Raw genomic sequence first — 21,863 nt, forward strand, 5'->3', positions numbered from 1 at the left:
CATGACCTTGAGCAGACAGCTTGTTCTTTCTGGCCTTTATGTGTGAGCCGATGGGTGGAAGCTAACTCTGTTTTTAAATCATCGCCAGCATATTCATGCTAATATGAGAGAGAAGTACCGTGAGCCCCAGGAAACATTTATTAAAATATATTTTTTATTGATTTCAGAGAGGAAGGGAGAGGGAGAGAGAAACATCAATGATGAGAGAGAATGTTTGTGTCCTTAGAGCTGGAGCCTGGTGCATAGCTCAGGAAGGAGATGAAGTGTAGGAATAAGCTAGCTTCCCCGGGAGACTAAGGAGGGTGAGTGGCCACTGTGACCACCTGGTTGCAGTTTACCCATTTTTTTTTTTACTGAAAGTTTCACACCCCTGGAGTCCTGAACAAATTGGGGCAGTTTGGCCACCCTAACTGGATCTCATACTTGGGCATGTTAGGAAGCAAGGGGTCTTTTTGTTGTTGTTTTGTTTTGTTAATCATCACCTGAGGATGTTTTTCCATTGATTTTTTTTAATTTTTATTTTTTGTAGAGAGAGAATGGAAGGGAAAAGCAGAGGAAACATTGATGTGAGAGAGACACTTCAATTGGTTGCCTTTGTACATGCCCCAACCAGGGTTAGGGATCAAGCCTGCAATTGTGGTTCATGACCTTGACCGGAATCAAACCCAGGATCCTTTAGTCCTCAAGCCAATGTTCTAACCACTGAGCAAACCTGCTAGGGCGCAGAGGGTGTTTTTTTGTAAAGAGATCTTTTCACTGCTTTTCTCTAGCATTCATCTCTTCCCCTGTCTCCTTTCAGGTCTCTCTGGGAACCCAGCAGATCTGGAAAAACGTAAACAAGTATTTGGACAGAACTTAATCCCCCCAAAAAAGCCCAAGACCTTCTTAGAATTAGTGTGGGAAGCCCTTCAAGATGTCACCCTCATCATCCTGGAGATCGCAGCCATCATCTCCCTGGTTCTGTCCTTCTACCGCCCCCATGGTGAAGAAAATGAAAGTGAGTGTCTTAGACCGCCCCGCAGAACTCTGACCTGGCTCTTCCCCCCACCACCAAAAAGCACTCCGTGGTTGACAGATTATAGCTTAAATAATCTGTCATTTCCCCCCATTATTCAGGGTGGGTTCTCCAAAGGAAGCCAACAAGTAGCTAATAAGCTATTCTCCCAACCCATTCTGGTCCCAGGGTTTTCTCCCCCTTCTCCCGTGAAATCCTTATGTGGAATGCCACAAATCCTCTACCCTCACCCAACCAACACGACCTGCTTCCCAGCATGCCCCACACCAATATTGGCATCTGGGGCCATAACAGCAGGCGCCTGACTGTGTCAGGAGTCATAAGTTCTTTACATGTGACCTGCCTATGATTTGCATTGACGTGTTTTGCACTATTTAGTCAGTTGCTACTCTTGGGTTAACATATAGTGATGGAATGAAGCCCAGTCCTGTTGTCCTCCAATGTCCCTCGAGGGAAGCTCTCTTACCCAAGAGTTTAATTTTTTTTTTTTTTTTTTTTAATGATTCTCTTTCCTTGACATTCTGAGGGACTGCAGAAGCACTACCCCCATTGTTTCAATGTCAATCAAAGCACCTAGGTGACCCTTTCTTTCTCTCCTTTCGATGGGCCAGAGTGTGGTCTACCTATCAATAGTCCAGAGGATGAAGGGGAGGCAGAAGCTGGCTGGATCGAGGGGGCAGCCATCCTGTTCTCGGTGATCATCGTGGTGCTAGTAACGGCCTTCAATGATTGGAGCAAAGAGAAGCAGTTCCGAGGGCTGCAGAACCGCATTGAAAGGGAACAGAAATTCTCCGTTATTCGAAATGGTCACATCATCCAGCTCCCTGTGGCTGAGATCGTGGTGGGTGACATCGCCCAAATCAAATATGGTGAGAGCTCCGGATTTCTCTTTCCCACGCCACCCTCCCTATGGCTGAGGGCCCAAGAAGATGTGATCCCAAACTGTGTTAGCCCCTCGGTCACATTTAAGAGGGTTATGAAAGGAAATTCAGAGAAAGAACTAACGGAAACTCTCCCAAAAGATTGTCAGATTTATGTGTCTTCGGGTTAAAAGTATGTAATATTCTGGCCATGGGAAGGTGTTTGGGGATGAACAGTTGTTTGAAGTTATAATACCTGGAAAATAGGCTTTCCAGCTACTCCCTGGGCCATTGCTTCTAGGTGAGAGGTCTGGGATGTGGTTGGATGGTCCCCACCCTCTGCCAGGCTCTTACCGCCCCCTTTCCCTGTTTCCCCTTCCCCTCTGTGCACTAGGTGACCTGCTGCCTGCAGATGGGATCCTGATCCAGGGGAATGATCTCAAGATTGACGAGAGCTCCCTAACTGGAGAATCGGACCATGTCAAGAAATCCTTGGAAAGAGACCCCATGTTGCTCTCTGGTATGGCTTTGGCCACCTTGGTTTCCATTCTGCCTCTTCCCACACGGCCATGCCACGGAGACCTGATTCAGGCCCCGCCCCGTCCCCTTTCTCTGGGGCAGTGGCATGAGTGGGTTAAATACAAGGATCTTCTAAAGTAACCTAACAGAAGTTCTCTGTGGAGCAAGTGCTGGAAGAGGGTGGATGGTCAGGGAAGGAGCCTTACCCTAAAGCAGTTAGACACACTTATCTCCTTAGCCCCCAATTTACTTTATCTATTTTAATTTTTTAGTGTATTTTTATTGGTTTCAGAGAGGAAAGGGAGAAGGAGAAAGAGAGAAACATCAATGATGAGAGGGAATCATTGATCAGCTGCCTTCTGCACACTCCCAACTGGGGATCAAGCCTGCAAGCTAGGCATGTGCCCTGATCAGGAATTGAACTGTGACCTCCTGGTTCATAGGTTGATACTCAACCACTGAATCACACCAGCCAGGCTACTTATTCTATTTTAAATGGCCTCAGCTCTTGACCTTTTCCTTCTCTCTGCTGAGTATCGTTATCCATAGGGGAAGAAGGAAGCTTGTGTCTTACACCGGAGCATGGTGAGGTGTAAAACACAACACTCTTCCCACCTTCTCCTTTCTCCCACAGGGACCCATGTCATGGAAGGTTCTGGCCGGATGTTAGTGACTGCTGTGGGTGTCAACTCCCAGACTGGAATCATCTTTACTCTCTTGGGGGCCAGTGAGGGAGAAGAGGAGGAGAAGAAGAAGAAAGGTAAGAGGCATTCAGAATGAGACTCTCTTCCCTCCTGTCCCCACGGACAAGCTAGGAGGCAAGGGAGCAGATCTGATGGGAGACTGCTGGATGAAGAGCGGAGACGAGATGTCCCCCCTGGCTCTCTAGGGGGCTCTGATGACCCCCCGATCCTGGCTCTAGCTCCCAAATCAGGTTGCAGTTGAGCCTCCATCCCTGTGCACATTGGTGGGTTGTAAAGAGGTGAGTTATAAAGCCTGCCCCAAGTGAGCTGGCCAGTGCTCTGGCCCTAAATGCCCCTCAGTGTAGTCCTCTGATCCCATCCCGTTCTTCCTCAAACATGGGGGGTGCGGGGGGCAGATGAACCATGAGGGCTAAGGCAGTGGTCGGCAAACTCATTAGTCAACAGAGCCAAATATCAACAGTACAACGATTGAAATTCATTTCTTTGGAGAGCCAAATTTTTTAAACTTAAACTTCTTCTAATGCCACTTCTTCAGAATAGACTCACCCAGGCTGTGGTATTTTTTGTGGAAGAGCCACACTCAAGGGGCCAAAGAGCCACATGTGGCTCGCGAGCCGCAGTTTGCCTACCAACGGGGCTAAGGGAAAACTGGCCAAGAGATGGCTGGATGCCTGCAGAACCATGGGATGCCAGTGGAAGGGAGAGAGCAGCTAGGAGAGTGAGCAAACAGGTGATGCCTGCTGTGAAGTTAGCCCCGCCTTGGCCATTCACTTGTTCTTGAAGGAAGGAGAAACAGAAGGCACCTGAGAAAAGCATAGTAAAACCACATCTGCAGCTTTCCCTACGCGTTCCCTCTTCCCTGGAAGGAGAGAAGGACTCCACCCGTTAGGCGGAGGGCCATCTTGGCTGGTTAGTGGAGGGCAGGGTATGAAAAGGAAACAACACCCTGTTCGTCTCTGCAGCCATCTGCAGATGAGTGAGGAGGAGGCGGCCTGGTGCTGGTGATGACGTGGGGACTCTGCAGAGCCTTTGCCATCAGGCCAACACAGTTCACCCTCTTGCTCTCCCCACCACCACCCCGTTTCTCCACGCGATGCAGCCGTGCTCGGGAAACGGCGCTGTGTGGGTGTGCGCTCGCCTGCATGCGTGGTCTGCTCCATTCCCCGTGGTGTCATGAGAAGCCCGAGTGAGAAGGGGCAGGAGCAGAGACGAAGCTTCCTTCATGCCCCCTCCCCTGTAGCTCAGTCCCTTTGCTGTCGCCCTTTTGGGCTCTGAGCAGGACCACCAAGTTGGATATCTGATCTCTTAATAGTTACCTTGGGTCTCCACCCCACTTTTTTCTTTCTTGTTCAAACAGGTAAAAAACAAGGAGTCCCCGAAAATCGCAACAAAGGTAACCTGTCCACCCACTCATCTCCCATCTCTACCTGACTACACTCAAACCAGACCTTCCAGGCCATCTGCCTTCTCCCTTTTCCTTGTCATAAATCTGTTATCTGCTGCTGTGGCCCAAATGCCTCATCCTGAGGAAGGTGCAGAGATGTGGGGTGGTCTCAAGGTCCCGGTCTCAATCCAAGATGGGACAACAGCACCCTCTGCTGTTGGCTCAGGGAACCTCCTGTCAAGGTTTCTCTTGGGGAGTGTACGGGGTCCACCTGTCGCTCTTCCCAGGGTGCTGAACTCTTTCCTCGTTGCCCTAGGCTGGATTTAACCATCAGCGTCTGGGTTGGAAGACTTCAGGGTCCTTGTGGTGGAGGGCGCCGGGGTGGGCAGTCCCTGCACCCTCCTCTTGCTGGCTTCCTCATCGGTGTTCTCTTCTGGTCTGGAACCCTCCGCTGGTCTCAGGAGCTCGGAGAGAGCCTTTTCTCTGTGCCTCTCTCCTACCCTATTCTTTGTTCTCTCCACAGTCTGTTTTCTTTCCCCTGATCTGATGTGTGTTCCTCTTGGTGGCTGTGCTAACATCCGTCTCTGTCTTGTTTGTGAGTCTGACAGCAGAGACCGAATCTCAGAAAGGGCATTCTAAGCAGAGGGTCCGAGCTCTGCAGGGGTGAAGGTGGAGGGAGTGGGAACCAGAGAGCACTGCTCTCAGACAGTGCCTCTGTCACCGTATCACTGCAGTCTTTAAAAAGAACATCTTCCCGTCGGAGAGCCAGGGCTGCACAAAAGTGATTCTTTAATTTTAGGACTTACCTTCTCTTCTTTAAAAAGCAAAAGGGATGTATATGTCTGTCTTAATCCCTTCTTTCTCTTCTTCCAGGAGCCCTCGCAGCAGCTTCTTCCCTCTCCCCCCAAAAGACTAACCCACGCTCCTACTCTGTGTCTCCCCACCTTTGTCAGAGATTCCCTTCCCTTGTTGTTCACCTGGTAGGAGGAGGAGCTGGAGAACGCCCTTGATTGGGGTCGGTGTTTCTTCCCTGGGAGTCTATGCGCAAAGAGAGATGAACCTTTTCACAGAGCAGACTAGGGCCCTCATGCTCTGGAAACATCTTCCAGCCTTCCCCTCAGCCCCTTTCTGCAAGATTCACTATAGCGAGTGCTAACTTCCAGGAAGGGTGGTGGTTGGAAATAGCACTTACTGGCATGACTGATCATCTCCGTAGCATAAACCTGGCTTGGGGCTCTGAGGTGGTGCCAGGAAGCTGCACCATCTGAGGAAATCTGTACCCCAAGAGCACCCCTGTTTTCTCTCCAGCTCTTAGAATATTACCCCATCGCCCTAATAGGGGGGTGAAGGCCAGCGCCCTCTCTGGCCTAGGGTGAGAGTGTTCAGGGCTGATGTCGGGGGTCCAAGGTGTATCCAGGAAGAAGACAGAAGGGTGTTTTGGTTTCCACCTGCCCGCTGCTCTGCGCGGCTCCCTCCCTGCTCACCTGTCCTGTTTGTGTGTGCACCCTAGCCAAGGCTCAGGATGGAGTGGCCCTGGAAATCCAGCCACTCAACAGCCAGGAGGGCGTGGACAGCGAGGAGAAGGAGAAGAAGGTGGTCAAGCTGCCCAAGAAGGAGAAGTCGGTGCTGCAGGGCAAGCTGACGCGCTTGGCTGTGCAGATCGGGAAAGCTGGTGAGTCCCGTGGAGCCTTCCGCTTGTTGTGGTCTATCGAGGCTGTTCCAGAGTCTCACTGCATCTGTTCCTTTCCCTCCACACCAGCCAGGTCTGGCGGAGGAAGCTGAGCCCTCCCAGGGGCTGGTGCGGTCTAGGCAGCCACATCATGACCCCACCTAGGCCCTCAGAGAGAAGTGTTTGCCCGCGTATAAAGGTTTAAAGGCCCTGAAATCTCTCATCCAAACACATGGGAAGTAAAGAACTTATATCACAACACGGGAGATTTACACTAGCAAGAAGAGAGGCTGTAATAACTGCTTACCTGTCACATGTGGCCTTGGGGCTTGTCCATTCCTTAAGCGTAGAGAAGGTTGTTAGAGATCGTTTCCTAGCAGAGTAGTTACATCAGGCCAGGCAGAGCCATAAACTCATAAATGCAAAATAAGGATTGCAGGGACGGGGGAGGCAGCGGCCTGGCCATTTGCAGAGGAGAAGTCACTAATGGCGCTTGTGAGGAGGTGGCTTCTCCAGGACTTCTGGCCCTGAGCCTGTCCTCTGCATTCTTTCAGGGGTGGGATGGGGAGAGGGGTTTGGAGGTGGGAACAAAAGGAAGATTGGGGATATAAGGGATCAACCGAAGGACTTGTATGCATGCATATAAGTACAACCAATGAACACAGAACTCTGGGGAGGGAGGGCATGTATGGGAGTGGGGGGGACAATGGTAAGATATGTACACAGATAATAATTTAATAAAAAGAAAAAAGGGGGGGAAAAGGAAGATTGCTTCTTCAACAGACATATCCCTCTGTTGAATTACTCCCTGACCCCACCCCTCTGCTTGCCACAATCATAGTCCGGCTTAGTGCATCTCTGTGTACAGTTCTCCTGAAACCTTGTGAAAGCACCGTGTCTGATTCAAGAGGTCTGTGCAGGGCCTGAGAGTCTGCATTTCTAGCAAGCCTAGGTGAGGCCAGTGCCACTGACCCACTAAGCACACACTGAGTGGCTTGAATCTACTGTCCACTACCGTAGCTGCTAACCATGTTTGGCTGTTGCTAGTTAAATTAACTAAAATTAAATATAATTAAACATTCTGTTCCTCAGTTCACACTAGCCTTATTTTGATTGGTCAATAATGACATGAGGCTGGTGGCTACCATATTGGACAGTGTAAATAGAGGATATTTTAAACATCACAGTGAGTTCTGGTAGCGCTAGTCTAGCCCAGTGGTCGGCAAACTCATTAGTCAACAGAGCCAAATATCAACAGGACAACAACTGAAATTTCTTTTGAGAGCCAAATTTTTTAAACTTAAACTATATGGGTAGGTACATTGTTATTAACTTAATCAGGGTGCTCCTAAGCTGGCCTTTGCTAAAAACTCAGGGACCAAAGAGCTACAGGTGGCTCGCAAGCCGCAGTTTGCCGACCACTGGTCTAGCCTGTTCATTCAGTTCTTTTACCCAACTAATCTTGACTACCGTGAAATCTCTTAAATATAAATTAGCCATGGATGAGATGAAATGCAGGTGTGGAGTCAAGTTATTGGGCCTGCCACACAGGTTTGGAACATTAACCAGACTCACCTAATCCTTCCTGTTTTCCTCCTAATCCCCGTGTTGTGCCGTGGGAAGCACAGACTTCCTGGTGGCTGGCCAGTCGTCTCCTCTGTTGTTTCATTTTACATTTCAAGCGAGGCCAGGACTGGGATGAGGAAAATGAGGTGCCTTGCGCCTCCCAGAGAGGAATACCTCATTCCGTTTCGTACCTTGGACATCTTGTTTGCCTCACCTTAGCCCTGAGCACGATGAAGCAAAGTGCAAAAGAATATGTTCTCATGGGTATGCATTGACCGCCTCTAGCCTTGCTCAGCAGGCCCTCAGGAAAAGGGAAGACCCAGCCAGACCACAGTGTGAGGCAGACATGGGCTCCTCTGCCCAGATGCTGGCCCCAGCGCCATTGAAACCCCTGGGCCAGTTCTTTATAGACCTTGAGCAGAACCTTCCATGTGCCTTGGTGTGTTGGTTGACCAGCTGTCCCAGTTTGCTTGGGACTTTCTTTCTTTCTTTTTTTTTCTTCTTTTTTTTCTTTTTCAAATACATTTTATTGATTTTTTTTACAGAGAGGAAGGGAGAGGGATAGAGAGCTAGAAACACCAATGAGAGAAAAACATTGATCAGCTGCCTCCTGCACACCCCCTACCAGGGATGTGCCTGCAACCAAGGTACCTGCCCTTGACCACAATCGAACCCAAATCCGTCCTGCCAGGCCTTGCAATGTGGCCCGCACCGTGCTGTCATCACTGCACTCCACTGCGTTTCCATCACAATGACAGTTTATGACTATTCAGTAAACCATTCGGCCCGCGATTTAGGCTGGATTTTAGATTTTGGCCCCTTCTCTGATTGAGTTCGACACCCCTACCTACCCACTGAGCCAAACCGGTTTTGACATGCTTGGGACTTTCTTGATTTTAGCTCGTTGACCACGTTTTAAAGGGAATTCTTTTCCTCCTGAGTCCTCCCACATCCCAGGAAACTGCTCACCTGCAAGCCAGATGCTTGGTCCCCCACCAGTGTGCCATACCAAAAACCTCTCTGTGCCTCCATTTCCTCAGAAAAGGGGATAATGACAGTAGCTTATCTCACCGGGGTGTCATGAGGATGAAATAGGTTAGTTAATAGGAAGGGCTGCCTGGCCCAGAGTAGGCACTATGTAAGTATGTGCTGTTGTTGCCTCCTTTTGCCTGGGAGGCTCTGTACTAGAGATTGGACTTTGGGGGTGCGATGCTAGCACCATGGGGGCATCGCTGTAAACAAGTTGCAAAATTGCCTGGCATTCTCAGCCTGCTACTGGGGAAAGTCTACCCTGAGAAACTACTAGGAAGCTGGCGAATATAATCACTGCATTGTGACTCGTGGGAAGAGAGTAGGTCTGAGATAAGATCATAGAATGCTGATTCAGAACACTAGGCCAGCCCCCTTACTTATGTGTGAGAAAATAGGCTGGACAGCGTGAGCGACTAGACCAAATCCAGAGTCAAATCAGTGCAGTGCTGAGACAGAACCCGTGTCTCTGAAATGCAAAACCCATGTCTCTCCCTACACTCATGCAAGCAACAAGAATGGGGAGGGGATTCTGGTATGACTTCCTGGAGGTAGCGGCTTGGAGAATTGGTGACAAAGGCCACAACTCAAGCCGGGGGGGGGGGGGGGGGTGTCCTAGGAATGGCCAGGTGCCAGGGTTCACGTGAGCTGTTTCTTGTGCAGGTCTGATCATGTCTGCTATCACCGTTCTCATCCTGATTCTGTACTTTGTGATCGACAACTTCGTGATACAGGGCAAGTCATGGCTAGCCGAGTGCACCCCCATCTACATCCAGTACTTTGTCAAGTTCTTCATCATCGGTATCACTGTCCTGGTGGTGGCTGTGCCCGAGGGGCTGCCTCTGGCTGTCACCATCTCACTGGCCTACTCTGTGAAGGTGAGACCAGAATGACACTTTCTCTTCCCTCAGGACACAGGTGGGAGGGGGAAGTGTCACACCACCTTTGACTCCGTGTGGTACCTCCTAAGAGCCCCAGTCCCGGGCCCTGTGGACGGGCCATTGTGATAGCTGCATCAGTGTTTCAGTGATCCAGTACAGTAGTCAGCAAACTGCGGCTCGAGAGCCACATGCGGCTCTTTGGCCCCTTGAGTGTGGTTCTTCCACAAAATACCACGGCCCGGGCGAGTCTATTTTGAAGAAGTGGCGTTAGAAGAAGTTTAAGTTTAAAAAAATGTGGCTCTCAAAAGAAATTTCAATCCTTGTTCTGTTTATATTTGGCTCTGTTGACTAACGAGTTTTGCTGACCACTGACCCAGTAGAATCTAAAGAGGATTCACAAGAAGAGTATCCTGCATTTTTCTGTGGGACAAGAGAACGGCGTGTGGACAGATGTTAGCTAGGAAATGGCCTTGGACCTTCCCTGGGGGAGCTCCGTGGGTCCCCTCTCGAGTCTTGGCTCTTGTCCTCCGTAGAAAATGATGAAAGACAATAACCTGGTGCGGCACCTGGACGCCTGTGAGACAATGGGCAACGCCACAGCCATTTGCTCTGACAAGACAGGCACGTTGACCATGAACCGCATGACCGTGGTACAGGCTTATATCGGGAACACCCACTACCGTCAGATCCCAAGCCCCGATGCCCTCGTGCCTAAGGTCCTGGACCTTCTTGTCAATGGCATTTCTATCAACAGTGCCTACACCTCCAAGATCCTGGTAAGCCCTTCCTTTGCCTGCACATATAGAATGGGCGGTTGGAGGGAACATTCATTTTCTCTGAGACAAGTCATCTCCTCTCATTCATTCTCCCTGAGCTGCCATCCCACGTTGCATTTCCTCCTCTTAAGTGAACGCGTTTGGGGCGAAACTAGGGAATAACCCACAGGAGGAGATTGGAAGTGGCAGCCGGGGGTGCCAGGGAGGAATCTATGGCTGTGGAATGCCCTCCAATTACCACGTAAGGACAATGTCTCCAGGGAGAGGCCTTGTGCTGATAGCAGGTCCGGGCTTATCAGGAGTCAAGTACTCACTTTCCAGAAACTCGGAGAGGGTATTAGAATGAGACCCACAAAGGGTGAGCCCCCAGGACAAACTGACCACCCATAACCCAGGTGGCTCAGGGGCAAGTCCCACTGACCACTGGCCACCTGCCCTTGAAAAGAACAGATGCCGCCCTCCCTCCACCCGGGCAGCCGTGTGAAAGGTCTGAGGGGCGTCGTTTCCTCCCGAATCCTCCCCGGCCAAGGCACCTTCTTCACGGGCGCCATGTGTGTTTCCCTCCCAGCCTCCGGAGCAGGAGGGGGGCCTGCCGCGGCAGGTGGGCAACAAGACGGAGTGCTCACTGCTGGGCTTCGTCATCGACCTGAAGCAGAGCTACCACGCTGTGCGCAACGAGGTGCCCGAGGAGAAGTTATACAAGGTGTACACCTTCAACTCGGTGCGCAAGTCCATGAGCACGGTCATCCAGAAGCCCGGCGGCGGCTACCGCATGTACAGCAAGGGCGCCTCCGAGATCATTCTGCGCAAGTGAGCTCTCCTCCCCCCCCCCCTTCCCTTCCAGAGCCTCCCTCACGAAGGTCCAGGCTGAGCCCACCGAGCGACGTGCCAGCTCCTAGCCTCTGAGCGCCGTCTCAGGCCAAGCATTGTCTTTTAAGTCCCTTCGGTGGCTCGTTTTATCCAATCCTCACCACTCAGTGAGGGAGATGCTATCGTCATCTCTTTTAGCAATGAGAGAACAGAGGTACAGCGAAGTGAAGTAAACTTGCTCAAGGTGTCGCAACTAAAAGTGGCCCAGCCAGGATTCAGGCCGTTCCAGCCTCCATCCCCAATCTGAAAGCCCATCGCACGGGGTGACTGTAATTAAGTGATTCGATGTATGTAAACACCTTCCTTGCACATGGCAAGTTTGAGAAACATTAGCTCCACCCCAACTTGGCTCTGGCCACCTGGGTCAATGAACACATTCTTGTTGAACACACCCTACCCACTGGGCACTGTTGTAGGTACTGGGCACACAAAAAAAAACATCTCTACCCTTGAGAAGTTCCACAAGTGACTCTTGGCACTGCGTCACACATGAAGTGGGAACAGATGACATGGGAGAGTCACACGCTCCGCCTAAGATGTGCCTGTCTACCTACAGGCCGCCCCACCTTGAAAAGGGGGCCCGGCTGGGTGGTGGATAGAGGTTTCTGGCCAGGACACAGGGCCTTCAGAGGTACTGCAGAGTTGCCAGAATGCCAATAGAGGGTGGTAGAGACACACTGGGTGGGAAGGGGGAGGCTGCTTTCTGACTGTGTGCCTCCCCAGGTGTAACCGCATCCTGGACAAGGATGGAGAAGCAGTGCCATTCAAGAGCAAGGACCGAGATGAGATCGTGCGCACGGTCATCGAGCCCATGGCCAGCGAGGGGCTCCGCACCATCTGCCTGGCCTATCGAGATTTCAATGACGGGGAGCCCCCGTGGGACAACGAGAGCGAGATCCTCACTGAACTGACCTGCATCGCGGTGGTGGGCATTGAGGACCCTGTGCGCCCAGAGGTGAGCAAGAACACATGAGTGGAAGTCTTCCAGTGGCCGCTGGCCCGCGTGTGGGCCCAATGTGACCTGCTGGGAAGTCACGGGAGCGAGGGTACTGGCTCTACTTCCAGTTGTGACCCACGAAAGTTACCTAATTGCTTCTCACCTGCACGGAGGGCTGTTTCTAGGCTTCCGGCTCCACAGAACTGCCGAGTGCTGAGCTGGCAGAAGGTGCCATTCCTACGTTGGCACTGCTTCAAGGTGGGCAGCACAGGGTTCACTAGGCTCATCATTTGGTTCGTAAGAACAGTCAGGAGGGAGAACTAATCAGGATGTTGTGGAGCGAACGCGAGTGAGTGACCACTGGAGCTCAGACCAAATTAAAATTTAGGGAGCCTTTATTAGCCGGCCAGGTGAACTACTAGCCGGCTGACTGCTCTACCATTCTCCACGCAGAGAGACCAGAGAGCAGCAGCGACCATTTGTGTACGACCACTTTTAAACCCATTAACCACATCCTGTTGCCAGCAGAGCAAGCAACCCAAGTCAAAACAGTTTTTCCTAAGTTACATCAGGATCATGCCATTGACGACCATGTTATTCACAGGGTCATCCTGTTCTTCAGAAAGCTGACAGTGTTCTGTGACAGAAGGCCTACATACTAGGAAGGGGCCATGAGACCAAATCTCAAGGCCTGGCCTGGTGTCAGCACTGACACCTCTATCTGGGGCATGGCCCACGGCCTCTGGAAGCATGCTCAAAAATCCCCTCTCTCTGACAAGGACACCAGCTTTGTCTCTGGCCACCTTCTTTCAATCAACATATTTTTGTTGATCCCCCTTCCCTGCACCCCCCTCCCAAAAGCCCAACACTGTTCTTGACACTAGGGAAGTGCAAAAGCCTCTGCTCCTAAGAAGTCCAGGGAGATCGGCTATCAATTTTCAAGGCCCCAGAAGCTCGGAAGGGTGTCCTGTGTTCGGGAAACCACAAGGAATTGCTGTGGTTGGAGCGTGGCCAGGGAGGGTAGAGGGAGCATGGATGGACAGTGTAAAGACTTCTGCTAGAAAGGAAGGCAGTGGCCAGATCTCAAAAGGCCACCTGTGCCCGCCCTGCTGAGGAGTCTAGATGGTACGTGGGAGAGTGAGCTTTCACTCCTGGCTCCTGCGGCCAGTCTCCCCTTCAACGCCTGGCACACGAGGCTAATTCCAACGTGACAGAAGTGGAGTGGCACTTCTTCGAGGGGGACCCCCCCGTCCTGTCCACAATGAAGGAGCCGCTGAGCAGGGCCGCTCCCCGGCATCACCAGCTGCTCCTCTCCTCTCGCCTCGCCCTCCACAGGTCCCAGATGCCATTGCCAAATGCAAACGAGCTGGCATCACTGTCAGAATGGTGACGGGGGACAACCTCAACACAGCCCGGGCCATTGCCACCAAGTGTGGCATCATCACACCTGGGGACGAGTTCCTGTGCTTGGAAGGGAAGGAGTTCAACCGGCTCATCCGCAACGAGAAGGGCGAGGTGGGTCCTGGGTGAGAGGAGCCAGGCCCGCGTTTGGCAGGGGAAGGGCCGGGTCTCGTGTTAGGCACCTGGGGCACGTGGGAGATCGTGGGTGCTTTTCAAACTAGAAGTTATTCACAGCGAACACCCTGACACCAGGGCTGCTCAGGCGGTAGAATTAAGAGCTTCCTTCTCACGACCTTCACTCACAAGCTCACTTTTGAGGGTGTGTCACTTAACTTTTCACATCTTTCGGGGGTTTTCTGCCCTCCTGGGTCACTGCCCTGTCACTGACAGTGGCACGGGTTGGTAGGAGGACGTGGTCTGGGTGTGGAGCAGACCAGAGCTTCCTGGTCTATGTCAAAATCAAACCTAAGGCCTCAGAAGCCCCACTTGAGCCATTTAGCTGACCCTGGCTCACCCCTCCCCTCCCTATCAAGGGTCTAGAAATGGGGGATCGGCTCCAGGTAGGGAATTGGGAGGAGAAGGCAGACAAGCAGGGCCTGGAGGGGCACCGTCAGTGAGTCTGCCCTTGGAGACGGGGTCCCCTGCTGCATCTGCACTGATGCAGGCGACCCCACCCCTGGCGTGGAGCACAGCCCTCCCCGCAGCCTGGAGTGGGCGGAGCAGGAGGGTTCTTCCTTGGGGGGGGGGGTCTTCTGATCGTGACTGACCCAGGTGTGGTCTGGTATTGGCAGGTAGAGCAAGAAAAACTGGACAAGATCTGGCCTAAGCTTCGAGTCCTGGCTCGATCGTCCCCCACGGACAAGCACACGCTGGTGAAAGGTGAGGTCAGCCCCTGAGCAGCAGGGACGGGCAGGGAAGACGGGCCGAGCGGGGACAGGTAGAAACCGTATACCAAAGCCGCTTCCCTGTCCCTAAGAGGGTGGGTCCTGGGGACAACATGCAGTGTAGCAAAAGCTGAACCCCTGTGAGTATAAGACGTATAATAAAGTTATTTTTAAACATTATCATACAGGGTTAGGGGAAAAGCAGGCTGACAGCTGTTTGTATGGAAAATAATACAATAATTAATAAATAAGAATAGCTAAAACCGGTTTGGCTCAGTGGATAGAGCGTCGGCCTATGGACTCGAAGGTCCGAGGTTCGATTCCGGTCAAGGGCATGTACCTTGTTACGGGCACATCCCCAGTAGGGGGTGTGCAAGAGGCAGCTAGTCGATGATTCTCTCTCACCAATGTTTCTAGCTATCTATCCCTTTCTCTTCCTCTCTGTGAAAAATCAATAAAATATATTTTTTTTAATAAAAATAAATAAATAAATAAGAACAAATTGTGTCACCCACTCCCAACTGAAAACCTGCTTTTGCCCCACCCTGCGTGTTGTTTGCCAATAATACTATGAACTAGGCATGACAGGTTAAGTGTGAAGCGGAAAAGACAGGTGGCGTACCCACACTGCCCCGCTGGTGTGCGGACGTGGTAGGTAGTTCGACCCTCGGTGGAGCTTGTGTGCCACAGAACAGCTGTCCTGGGGCCCCAGGCGCTGTGTGAGGAGGACAGACTTTCTTGCTCAGAGTGCTCCGCTTAAAACAGCGCACTGCCCTTGGGTGATGGTCCAGTGCAGTGGTCGGCAAACTGTGGCTCGCAAACCACATGCAGTTCTTTGGCCCCTTGAGTGTGGCTCTTCCACAAAATACCACGTGCGAGTGCACACTGCAGTGCGATTGAAACTTTGTGGCCCATGCGCAGAAGTCAGTTTTTGGCCTGGGTGAGTCTGTTTTGAAGAAGTGGTTCTAATGTAAGGTGACGACGGTCCTGATTTCTAACAATTTTTCCGGCGTCCTGCGGGGTTTTTAAAAAGTCCCGATTTTTGGAAAGATTGGAAACATTGGAAAGATTCTTTCCAAAAATCAGGACTTTTTAAAAACACTGCAGGACTCGGGAAAATTTGTTAGAAATCAGGACTGTCCCGCCAACACCTGGACGATCTGGTCACCTTATTTTAATGCCAAGCCACACTCAAGGGGCCAAAGAGCCGCATGTGGCTCACAAGCCTCGGTTTGCTGACCACTGCTCTAGTGCATCCACCAGAGGGAAGTGGGAAGGGAAGTGATGGCGGGATCGGGGAAGAAGACCAGAGAAGCATCTTGTGTGGGGACAAGGCTTGCCAAATGGCCTCCGACGGCACAGGCGGACTGACCGAGCTTGTCTGCTTTTCCCAGGCATCATTGACAGCATGGTTGGGGAGCAGCGACAGGTGGTGGCTGTCACAGGCGATGGCACCAATGACGGGCCGGCTCTGAAGAAAGCAGACGTGGGTTTTGCAATGGTAAGCAGCTGCTCCTGTCTCTCACTCCATCCCTCTACCTACCCAGCCAGGAATGATATGCAAAAACGGGGACCACTGAGTACGAAGACTAAGTGACACAGGCAGGGAAATGAGGAAGTGGCATTTCCCAGGAACTGAGACCTACTTGAACTTGCCCTGTGGCCATGGTAGTATTGTGTGTCTAGGCACACGTGGAAAATTGGTGTTCCATGTGGATTGTGTGCTCTTATTTGCTTTATTCTAAAATGTACTGTGTATAATGGTTTCAAAAGAGCAATATCTTCTACTAAATTATTCTACTAAAAGCAGTGAAAGGTTTTTCTTATAGTTCTTTTTACCCCACAGGTACATCCTACTAAGAATGTGCCATCCACTTGCTGTGTTGTTGTTTTTTTAAAAAGTCACTGGGGTCATTTTTTCCTTTGTATGATTGTGCTACCAACTGTTACACCAGTTCATTTACCTCATATTGCCTTTTAGTTTAGGGATTGCTTTGTTTTACTTTTTAATTTTATACCTTATTCAGTGGTGCGTGAAGCTCTCGTTTGTTTGTTTTGTGCTTATTAATCCTCACAAGCTCCTCTGCGGGTTACAGAAGTCACAAGGCATGTTTGACGTGGGATAGAAGCACGGGCCAGGGATGTTAGGGACAGCCGTGCAAAGCAAGTAGAGCTTAATTGAGAGGGACCTTAAAGACAGGCAGGATTTAAGCAGATGGGGAAAGTGGAGGTTCCAGACTTGGGGGGATGGGGTAAGTAAACGTCTAGGCCACATGTGTCAAACACAAGGACCACGGCCAAATCCGTCCCGCCAGGCCTTGCAATGTGGCCCGCACCGCGCTGTCATCACTGCACTCCGCTGCGTTTCCATCACAATGACAGTTTATGACTGTTCAGTAAACCATTCGGCCCGTGATTTAGGCTGGATTTTAGATTTTGGCCCCTTCTCTGATTGAGTTCGACACCCCTAGTCTAGGCTCTAAAGGTGAATGAGAGATCCAGGGAATTGTGAATAAACCAGCGGGTGTTGGGCAGAAAGAGCAAGTTGAAAGGGCTTCAGGGTTCACTTCCCGAGGGCTCTGCCTGCCAGGCCAGAAAGCTCACTGGGTCTAAAGCACAGCTTTCAACCCCCAACCGTCTACTCAGAAGCCTTCGGTGCTTGCCCAGTGGCAGGGTTTGAACAAGGATAAGACTTGAGAACTGTGCTGTCAGACTGCTTCTGCTTAACGTTGCAGAGCAGGTAAGAACTTACATGAGATACTGACAGTGGCAAAGGAAATTTAAGAATTGGGAGGTAGGATAGAACTTGTTTCTTATCTTTTAATTCGTTTGTAAGGTGGGGGAGTAGGAGGGAAGAGAGAGGAATATGGGAAAATAATTGACTTGCCTTCTGGGTTCAGTAGTGAGGTGGGAGCATTGGGCCTCAGCCCTCTTTTCTGTATAGTGACGGTGGCACATTTTCCCTTCATTTTCTTTTCTTTTTCTTTCTTTTTTTTTTTTTCTTCTTCTTTTTTTCCAATCTTTCATTTCTTTGGAAGGCAGCTATGCTCACCACTATACCACCAACGCAGCTTCAATCTTTCATTTCTTTATTGATTAAGGTATTACATATGTATCCTAATCCCCCCCCATTAACCCCCCAAATCCCCCCTCACGTATGTCCTCACCCCCCTGGTGTCTGTGTCCTAGGCTTGGGCTAGGCTTATATATATGCATACAACTCCTCTGCTTCTCTGTCACCAGGTCTGTTTTTGTTCATCAGTTTAGAAAAGAAAAGAACTCGTATTTGTGTCGCTGGTGTGCCCTCTAGCGTTAGTCCTAGGTCAGAAGCTTCTTGGGAGTCAGGAAATGGAGTCTGGGTTCAGAATGCTGGTAAATGCAGCTTTATCCGGTTTCTCAGCTTTCCTTCCCGTCTTCCCTCAGGGTATTGCAGGCACAGATGTGGCCAAGGAGGCCTCAGACATCATCCTGACCGATGACAACTTCACCAGCATTGTGAAGGCCGTGATGTGGGGACGCAACGTCTACGACAGCATCTCCAAGTTCTTGCAGTTCCAGCTCACCGTCAACGTGGTGGCCGTGATCGTGGCCTTCACCGGAGCCTGCATCACTCAGGTGAGGGGAGTGTGCGTGGAGCGGGCTGAACTGGGAGCGATGAGGCAGGGGCTGAGGAACGTGGGGAGCGCCCTGGCCGGGGTGGCTCAGTTGGTGAGTGCCATCCCAGGCATCAGAAGGTGGCCAGTTCGATTCCCAGTCAGGGCACGGGCCAGGTTGCAGTCCCCATCACCAGTAGCAAATGTGCAGGAGGCAGCCGATAAGTGGCCAGACCCCAAGTCCAGGGGGACAGCGGGAGCCAGGCCATCTCGGGGACAAAGGTGACGAGTGAGGAGAGGGTGGCTTCTGAGGAAAGCTAAAGCACCGGTTCTTCTCACCCCCCCACCCCCCAGGACTCCCCGTTGAAAGCTGTGCAGATGCTGTGGGTGAACCTAATCATGGACACGTTTGCCTCGCTGGCCCTGGCCACGGAGCCCCCCACAGACTCTTTGCTGAAGCGCCGCCCCTATGGCCGAAATAAGCCTCTGATCTCACGGACTATGATGAAGAACATCTTAGGCCACGCGGTCTATCAGCTCACCATCATCTTTTTCCTGGTCTTTGCCGGTGAGCCGAGTGTGGGGAGGCCTGAGGTGGGGGTTGGGGTGCTGGGCGGAGATGGGGCAGGGGGTGGCCCGAGGACAGAAGGCCGAAGGGAGCAGGCTGAGCACAAGACGAGGAGAGCAGCAGCTCACTCACTAGCGTGTCCTCTGACCCCACTATAGGACACATCATGCCGGCTTATGTGCTTCTGTAAAGAGCTTCATTAAACTTTTTTTTAATATACTTTATTGATTTTTTACAGAGAGGAAGGGAGAGAAATAGTTAGAAACATCGATAAAAGAGAAACATCGATGAGCTGCCTCTTGCACACCCCCTACTGGGGATGTGCCCACAATCAAGGTACATGCCCTTGACCAGAATCGAACCCGGGACCCTTGAGTCTGCAGGCCAATGCTCTATCCACTGAGCCAAACCGGCAACCCTTTTTTAATAGATCATAAAACAAAAGCTCAGGCCACATCATAGCAGCGCTGAGATTCAGACCTATGTCTGCCCGACTCTAGTGCACAAAGTTTTACAAAGTTTGCACTACAAGAAGATAAATATCGGAGCATACTGAGAGACAGTCAGATACGTTGGGGTCAGAGCTAATATTTGACATATTTAATAATTAGCATAGCTCAGTTACCGACCACTTCGAATGGACACCAGCCATCAGCAGGCAGAACGGCCACACCCACGTGTCTGACTCACCCCGAGCTCGCTGAGTTCATACTTACCCTCCAGTGCTTCCCCTCTCTCCACTAGGTGAGAAATTCTTTGACATTGATAGTGGGAGGAACGCACCTCTACATTCCCCACCCACCCAGCACTACACCATTATTTTCAACACTTTTGTGCTGATGCAGCTCTTCAATGAGATCAACTCACGCAAGATCCACGGAGAGAGGAATGTCTTTGCAGGCATCTTCCGTAATCTCATCTTTTGTTCTGTGGTTATGGGCACATTCATCAGCCAGGTGAGATGCCAGCTGGGGTTGGGGTTAGGAAGTCTGAGGTGATACAGGCCAGTCGCTGGGAGCCAGGGTTCCCCAAGGACCTGGGGAAAGGAGTGAGGGAGCGATGGGGCCGCAGGCAGTGGGCTGCTGGGTTCTCCGTTGGCTTCCGTTTGCACTTGGCTCTAGACCGCTGTGTCACGTACTCCAGCTCAAGGCAGCACGTCGGTGACAAATAAAACAAGACGTGTAGAATCCTTTCGTTATCTGCCTAAAACACAGAAATCTCACAACGTGACCCCAAGGAGGGTCACTCTCTTCCACCCCCTCCCCACGCCTCCTGCCAGCACACACGAGATGTGCATGCACGTGCTGTGGGCACTCTCAGTAGAACATGCTGTGCAGTTCACAGAGAAAGGGCAGTGATGGCGTGCACTAGCTGACAGATAAGCCTGGCTTGGGCTCCTGTGGGGACCGGGGTCAAGAGCATGGCTGCCCTGGTGGTAAGAGGAGTGGGGCCCTTCCTTCTGCTCTAGTCAAAGGTAAGACTGTCTCCTTGTCAGAGTGCTTAAGCCTGTGTCTTTCTCCCCTTCTCTCCTGTGTTTTTTTTTTCTTTTCTTTCTTTCTCTTTCCCCACAAGCAAATCAGGGCTTAGACCACAAGGGTCCTGGGGCAAGGGCTTGTGTGGCTCTGATGGCCTCAGTGGGAGGGCTAACTGCCTCTTACTCACCTCCCTGATGCGGGCTCCCCCTTCTCTCTTCAAGATTATCATCGTGGAATTTGGAGGGAAACCTTTCAGCTGCACGAAGCTCAGCCTGTCCCAGTGGTTTTGGTGCCTCTTCATTGGCATCGGAGAGCTGCTGTGGGGCCAGGTGAGTACAGGCCCGTCCTCCCTGTGCGCGCACTCAGCCTGGAGACCTCAAGTTTACAAATGTTTCCCGTCCTGTAGGGTCCCGAGGTGGAATGATCACTGCCCATCACTCTAGAGGCTTTGGATCTTTCTCTGACCAGGCCTGGAGCTTCTCTGAGATGGGAATAGAGAATTTAAATGAAATTTTGCTTTAAAATAATATTATAGTAATAAAGTAAGGGTCATAGAAGTAGACGAGTTTACAAAGCATATGTCTTTATTCTAATGAGGCTTCAGTCCTGCCCTGTCTACTTGGCTGGAATGGCTTAAGGCTCCCCCACTCTTTCGTTCCTCACCGTGGCCTTCTCTGGGTTGAATGCCTGACTCTCACCTAAAAGAAGTCCAGGCTCACAAGCTCTCTGGAGAAGCAGTCTAGCACATAGCTCAGAGCACGGATGTTGGCTCCCCTGCCTGAGTTTGAACGCCAGTGCTCCTTTGTATCATTTGAACAAGTTTCTTAACCACTCCGTGCCTCGGTTTCCTCAGCTTAGGATGACAGGGTCATTGGTCATTGTTATTAATCAGGAAATCAGTTACTGTATAGAATGACTTAGAACCATGTCTACTCTAAGGCTGCAATAAATGTTAGCTGTTCGCATCATAATAATGTCATCAGGTCTGGTAAGAGTGTCATTCCTGTCCTAACACCACTTTGCAAGACCCCAAAGACCCCTCCCTGGAGACCCGCTAGTTGTTTCTCTCATACCTCCCAGATCCCTCCCTGATTAGGATTTATCCCAGCTCCTAACCCAGTTCTGCTCACTGAAGGATTTCTGCCAGTGTGTCCCTAAAGTAGCTTATATTAGGGCGAAGCTTGGGTGTTTCACCTACTGTCTGAAGCTCTCACCTGAGTCTAGTCTGTGACTGTAGCCTTTATTCTATATCACAGCAGCTCCTTCCAAAATTCAAAAGCATAGCTTTGACATTCTTCCTGTTTGAATACCCATGGGTCTGTGTTGGATGGTCTGCCCACACAGCCCTTCTTTCCCACCCGAGCCCTGTCTACTCCTCCTCTTGTATATGGAAGACAATTGATTGACAGGCACTGAGCTCACCAAGTGATTTATTTTGAATGACAAGCCTGCCCTACTGCTCCATGGTTTCTGGTCATACTTATAGTCCTTTCTCCCATGGCCTGTCCCACCTCCTTCCTCACCCAAGTCCAAGAAGACCTTTCGTACCCTTTCACTACACTTTCATAGCAAGGAATTGCTCTGCAGGTGGTAACGAAGAAGAGGCTCATTCTTTCCAACGCCCTCTCTACCCCTTACTCGTACACATGTAACATGACCATCTTTTCCCCAGACTTGTTTTCCCCCAAGTCCTTGTCTCTATCCCCTCCTGCTATGTACCAGGCATCTTAGT

General features: G+C 51.1%; 1 protein-coding gene across 8 annotated transcripts in view; it reads left to right on the forward strand.

Annotated features, from left to right (window-relative positions):
* Nucleotides 1–21,863, forward strand: part of ATP2B4 (ATPase plasma membrane Ca2+ transporting 4) — a 97,886-nt gene that overhangs the window by 61,774 nt on the left and 14,249 nt on the right. For 3 of the 8 annotated variants that reach the window (XM_036442090.2, XM_036442086.2, XM_036442084.2), the window contains exons 3-19: nucleotides 800–997; nucleotides 1,627–1,884; nucleotides 2,270–2,395; nucleotides 3,029–3,154; nucleotides 4,456–4,491; nucleotides 5,993–6,154; nucleotides 9,410–9,624; nucleotides 10,161–10,403; nucleotides 10,972–11,213; nucleotides 11,997–12,228; nucleotides 13,546–13,725; nucleotides 14,403–14,490; nucleotides 15,890–15,996; nucleotides 17,919–18,110; nucleotides 18,443–18,656; nucleotides 19,401–19,612; nucleotides 20,353–20,460. In XM_036442090.2, the coding sequence (XP_036297983.1) occupies nucleotides 800–997; nucleotides 1,627–1,884; nucleotides 2,270–2,395; nucleotides 3,029–3,154; nucleotides 4,456–4,491; nucleotides 5,993–6,154; nucleotides 9,410–9,624; nucleotides 10,161–10,403; nucleotides 10,972–11,213; nucleotides 11,997–12,228; nucleotides 13,546–13,725; nucleotides 14,403–14,490; nucleotides 15,890–15,996; nucleotides 17,919–18,110; nucleotides 18,443–18,656; nucleotides 19,401–19,612; nucleotides 20,353–20,460 (2,939 nt within the window). Of the gene's footprint in view, nucleotides 1–799; nucleotides 998–1,626; nucleotides 1,885–2,269; nucleotides 2,396–3,028; nucleotides 3,155–4,455; nucleotides 4,492–5,992; nucleotides 6,155–9,409; nucleotides 9,625–10,160; nucleotides 10,404–10,971; nucleotides 11,214–11,996; nucleotides 12,229–13,545; nucleotides 13,726–14,402; nucleotides 14,491–15,889; nucleotides 15,997–17,918; nucleotides 18,111–18,442; nucleotides 18,657–19,400; nucleotides 19,613–20,228; nucleotides 20,461–21,863 lie in introns of those variants that run through there. The other 5 variants (XR_004988679.2, XR_006741911.1, XM_036442085.2 and 2 more) reach the window with 3 other exon arrangements.

This window comes from Pipistrellus kuhlii, unplaced genomic scaffold, assembly GCF_014108245.1.
Source record: "Pipistrellus kuhlii isolate mPipKuh1 unplaced genomic scaffold, mPipKuh1.p scaffold_m20_p_18, whole genome shotgun sequence".
In the NCBI taxonomy this organism is placed as follows: Eukaryota; Metazoa; Chordata; class Mammalia; order Chiroptera; family Vespertilionidae; genus Pipistrellus; species Pipistrellus kuhlii.